We start from the raw sequence: 5,475 nt of genomic DNA on the forward strand, positions 1-5,475 counted from the left end.
TAATCTAAATTGCATATTTAAAATGAAAATTATGTACCAAAAACACCTATACAAAAGTAAAATAGAGTTAACTTCCATTGAGACTTCAAGAGCAATAAAATAAAAGACCAACACATAGGTACTAAATTTATTTTTTTATGTATATTTCTTACTTACTGTTATAAAAGTAGCATAAATGTAACCCTTAGAAACTTGTTAGGTTAGATAAGAAAAATTAAATAAAAAACAAACTTTAAATCTTGAGCATGTCTTCTGAGTGCATCATCTTATAAATAAGACAAAGCATGTTGGTAACTCAGATGTATGTTTACACAGACCTCATTGCTGTGTTAATTTGTTTTGGTACTAATCTAAGTGGCAATATAGCAATAAATCTAAGTGACATGAAGATATGAATTGTATTAGCTTTGGCTGTAAGAAAAAATAGTGTGTAATTGTCTTTAACAATATACAGACATTCTAGAAAGGAAAAAAGTAATTTAAATTTATTTCATATTTTCTGTGGTGATTATTTACAAGGTCTGTCAAATGGACTGATTCTGTATATAGTGTGTAGAGGAAATAACAGATTAAATGTAACATTTTATTGAAAAAACTTTTAATATTCATTTAGGAGGCTCTAGAGGTTATGCAAATGAAACTTAAAACTGTAAAATAAAGTATTTTTAATCTTAGCATGAAAACATTTTGCACTCAGCCTTCTCAGAATCTGACTCCCTAAATTCACAGACAAATCTTTAGTAAAAGTACCTGATTAAAAAATCTGATTTTCTGTGTATAAATTATTAATAAAAGCTTGCAACTTCCTTGAAGATACACTTACTACATTAAAAGTTATAGTATGTATAGTTTCATGGTTACATGGAGGTTAAAAGCTCAGTCAGAATGACTGAGCCTGTTTATGGAGAGTTAATTTTTTGTTGCAATTCAGTTGAAGTGTGGTAATTTTCATTTACAAATTTCATCTACAATTGACCCTGTTGGGGGGAGGGGGGGGTAACATTATATGATTCTTGATGCAAACTTCTTTTACTCTTTAATTATAAAAGCATGTAAGTAATAATGTTGTATTGTTTTAAAGAAAAGGACAACTATAGTGTTAAACTATATGAACAAAACAAGGGATGGCATGATTATAGTAAGGAAAGAAGAACAAACCCTAACCAACTATCAATCATACACTAAAGGAAAATGTTAAACAGTTTGTTGCTGTAAGTAATTCCAGAACAGTGGTTATTGCAATTGAAGTAGGAACCTATCTTGAAACTGTAAACAAGATCATTTCCATAGGATGAGGTGTAGAAAAGCAACACAACACAAAGCATGGCTGAATTGAATACCAACTGTTAAAAGTTGTATGAGCAGTATCTGGTGCATAACAATGGAAGTGTGTCATAACGCTGTATGAAGCATATGTATTCTTATGTGTTTACAAAAGTCTGGATAATTTATTATTCTACTGCTGATAAAGGATTTAAAAAATTGTACAGGGCATGCAATAGCAATAACATAGTAAGATGAATTCTGCATATTATTATACTATAATGGATGTAGCATGTGTGTCAGTATCTATGTATGTAACCAAAACTCCTATGTCATTTGTTGAATGGCACCAAAAACAAAAATATATAAAGACATTTCACACTTTGGGTATTCAAGGTTCAGACAATTAGAAAAATAACTGTGGTATGTGCAACAACCATTTCTTTATAATAGAACACCATTTTATATAAAGGTACTCTCCTCACAACAAGAACATGACTTTCACAAGGACTGGATGTGAGAGTTTGATTATGTATATCTTTATTAACAAAATTCTTAAATATAGCACTGAGAAACTGGAGTTCTTAAAAAAAGTTTTTTTTTCAATATACAGTACCATTTTTAATATATAAAAATATTACATTTTATATCAATAAAATGTACATTGAATCATTTTGATTTATTGAGTTGCATATGACTGAAGAGCACAATCCGAACACTTTTCCCTTGCTGTACTTCCTAGAAATAAAAATCCTTTTTTCCAAAATGCTAATTTTTTTCAGTGAGGTATAGATACTACAATTAATAATTACTAGCACAGACAGTTTCCTGTATGACCATGTTTCTGCTAGTCAGACTAATGAGCTAACACCACCATACTGTGAGAAAATTACATTCTTGTATGAATGGAATGGCAACAAGTCCAAATATTTAACTAGACATCACTGTCAACATACCAGTTCCTCTACAAGGAACAAATACCTTTGAGATTTCATGCTATACCTTTTACAGGTAATTTCCTTAGATTTCTATGCCTCTGAGTAATTTAATCAGGCCCCTTTAAGTTGTCATCCATGCATGTTTAATTAATTCACCTCAGTGTAATGTGCCATTGCTTCTTTGAAAAATGACTTGGTGTTTATAAAAAGGAAACTTGTTAATCCTAAGGCATTAACAACAAAAACTCCTTACAGCTAGAGTAATAATCTTTACCTTATAGTTTACCCATTGGCACTTTTACAACATTGACTACTAGTAAAAGTAAATAAAAAATAATGTTAATAATCTTAATTCACCCCTATCACTGCCATGATAGGATCAATTTGAAGTTCATCTTGGTAGTTGTTTGACATTATAATTAAAAAAAGGCAAGCTTGATAATCAAAGTTTAATAATGATTGTGTCATAATTTTCTATATTAACATCGGTGAACCAGTTTTATTATCTTTCTCGTTTGTGGAAGTTTGATTTATTTACATATACTTACAAGTTACAAAATCTAATAATATAATTATGTAGACATTTGATCTAAAATTAAACTACTAGGCTTTATAGATTAACTTTAGGCTGGATCCTAATAATGTATTAAAAAGATTTTTTCTTAATTAGATTTATAAGCCTTGTTATGAATAATGTTACTATGGTGAAGAGGACCACCAGTAAGATTTTGACAGTTTAACTATATATTGTTAAGGCCATTTTTCAGTTTTGATATTTGTTTATTTTTCAAAGTATCATAGTTTGCACTTTTAGATTGTAAAAATATGTCTAATAACATGGAATTTTTTTCACTTATTTATGGAAGTTGGTAATTTTCCTTGGGGTTTTTAAGTTTGTTTCTGATTAAAAGTTTGAAACATCTTTTTTCCTTGGGCAAAAGGATTTTGGAAATGTATTGTGATAACTGATATCTCTTTCATCTGTTCAATTTCAAAATTACAGTGAGGAGTAGATATAATTAAGCTTTGACATGTCTATTTTCTTTTAAAATTGTTTTATTTCCAAAGTTGTAATACACTTTGTAATGTAATGTTGGAGTTGTAATTTATTTGAAAAAGAACAGAGCTGTGTGTATCTGTAAGTATGAATAATGTACACATACACCTGAAGAACACAAAAACACTAGTAAAACACTTTCAATAAAATTAATTACAAACTTGGACTTTTTTTATATATTTATTTTTATATACTTCTTGCCTTAATTTGTTAAGGATGCAGAGTCACCTCCTCTCAAGAAAAAGAAAAAGAAGAAAATGAAGAAAAAGTTGGAAAAAGAAATGAGAGGAGAGAAGTTGAAAGAAAAGAAGAAGAAGAAAAAACATCTGTATCATCCAAATCATTTATGGGCTGTCCAGTCACATTAGAATCCATTCTTATCCCTAAGACTCAGCAATTCTCTAAATCTGAAGAGGTTTTAAGCAGGAAATCAAAGTCATCTGTCTGTGGTGTGTCTAAGTCTACCAAAAATGTTACATTAGTGAATGGAAAGAAGGTGAAAGATGTGAGTATTATATGAACATATTAATTTGAAGGTGATACACACCTCTTCACAGTGAAAGCTATTTTTCCCATACATCTGCATAGATTTGCATGCTACTAGCCTTTAGGCACCTCCCACCTAATCTCACGAGTATGTTACATATTGAGAATTTGAAATAATCCAAAGCCACATTAAATAATTTAACTTTTAATAGTTGAACTGTACTCTGGATTTAGTGTTTAGAAATATGTTGATATTTTATTTAATTTACGCTATTTTCCAACAAGATTGATTCACACTGTTTTTGTTTTGACACAAATACGTTTTAATATAAATATACAACAGTATAATTAACAATGGCAACTATTACGATTAGTTATAACAAACAAAGTTTCATAAACAGAAATTTCACTAACTTACAAATAACCTAAAATCATCTTCATAGTTCAGTTCCCTTGATATCTAGCGAGTTAACTTGAAGTCGATGTACATACAATTATCGGGAGGCTAGCTAGCTTTGTCATGCACTGAATTGTTGGACCATCGAAGTAAGATGATATTTTCATAAAACCACTAATGTCTGATGAGAAACCAGCAATATTTTTGGAAAGATACTAATGTTTGATGAGAATTCACTGATGTTCAAAATTTATAGCTGTTCCTGGCCAAATGTTGTATATTTTCCGGTTGGTAAGGGCTAATGAAATCACAGCTTATCGCATACACACGGTTATAACAGTTTCATAGCAGACTTGTATATTAGCTCTCTTCTCTGTTGTTTTTATAGACGGGACACATTTTCTCAAAACTTCGGATAATACTGGTTACGGAAGTGGATATATTGTTGATTCCTGTGTTCATGAATATTCTACAATCTTGGATAATTGGCGGGAGTTTCTCATACTTAACTAACAGGGTAAGCTAGACATGCCCTCAAATATAAACTTATTTGAAACAAACATTGACACGGAAATAAATATATAACAAATTCGTTATACGCAACACATATTTGATACTACAAGTCCCACGTATTTCTAAATACAAATTCAGTACAAACAACATTCATATTAAAAATAAATACATAATGATAAATTCGTTACACCATGCATCTGCCTTAGAGATTTGCATGCTACTAGCCTTTAGGCAATTCCCACCTAATCTCACAAGTTCCTTATGAATTATCCTATTGCATAATGACGTTATGCAGCAAAAGCCCTTGGTCAAAAAGAAGGGTGACATAACCTCCCTGTGCACTAACTCCATCTATACTTTTGCACTCATGGATTTTCATTCTTTTCCTCAAAACTGAATGCATCAGATGTGTTTTTCTTATGAGATTTGCAATGTTTAGGGAACTTAATTTCCTTCCTTTTGTTCTTCAAACTATGAGGGAAATAGTTCACGTAACACCTTCTGCTACTTATGTTAGTGACTGATTTCCTCATAGGTTATCTAACTGTTATGGCACATTCACTGGGAATGACATGGTGGCCATTGTGAATAGGGTAGTTGGTTACCTTATGCTGCCAGGACCTTCAGTTCCAGTTCCTTCTTCAGGTGGTCCTTCTCATTTTGTGAGGAGAGTGAGGAAGACAAATTTGATTGTTCCTTCACCTGGTTATGCTTTGGGAACTTCTTTCCCTGTTAAAGAAAAACTTTAAACTCGCATTCTAAGGACTTAGTTTCTCTGATATTCACCTTTCTTTTTCTTTCCTACATATCCTATTCTTTGT

The 5,475-nt window shown here is 30.9% G+C and overlaps 1 protein-coding gene across 11 annotated transcripts in view; it reads left to right on the forward strand.

Moving 5' to 3' along the window:
• The window catches only part of LOC106470776 (HMG box-containing protein 4-like), a 79,776-nt gene that overhangs the window by 26,312 nt on the left and 47,989 nt on the right, over nucleotides 1-5,475 (forward strand). For 10 of the 11 annotated variants that reach the window (XR_002613128.1, XM_013931344.2, XM_022399415.1 and 7 more), the window contains one exon: nucleotides 3,474-3,763. Coding sequence is in view for 10 of the 11 variants with exons in the window: in XM_013931344.2 (XP_013786798.1) it covers nucleotides 3,605-3,763 (159 nt within the window). In the remaining variant the exon portion in view is untranslated. Of the gene's footprint in view, nucleotides 1-3,473; nucleotides 3,764-4,586; nucleotides 4,659-5,475 lie in introns of those variants that run through there. The other variant, XM_022399416.1, reaches the window with a different exon arrangement.

Source organism: Limulus polyphemus, unplaced genomic scaffold (assembly GCF_000517525.1).
Source record: "Limulus polyphemus unplaced genomic scaffold, Limulus_polyphemus-2.1.2 Scaffold4213, whole genome shotgun sequence".
NCBI lineage: Eukaryota > Metazoa > Arthropoda > Merostomata > Xiphosura > Limulidae > Limulus > Limulus polyphemus.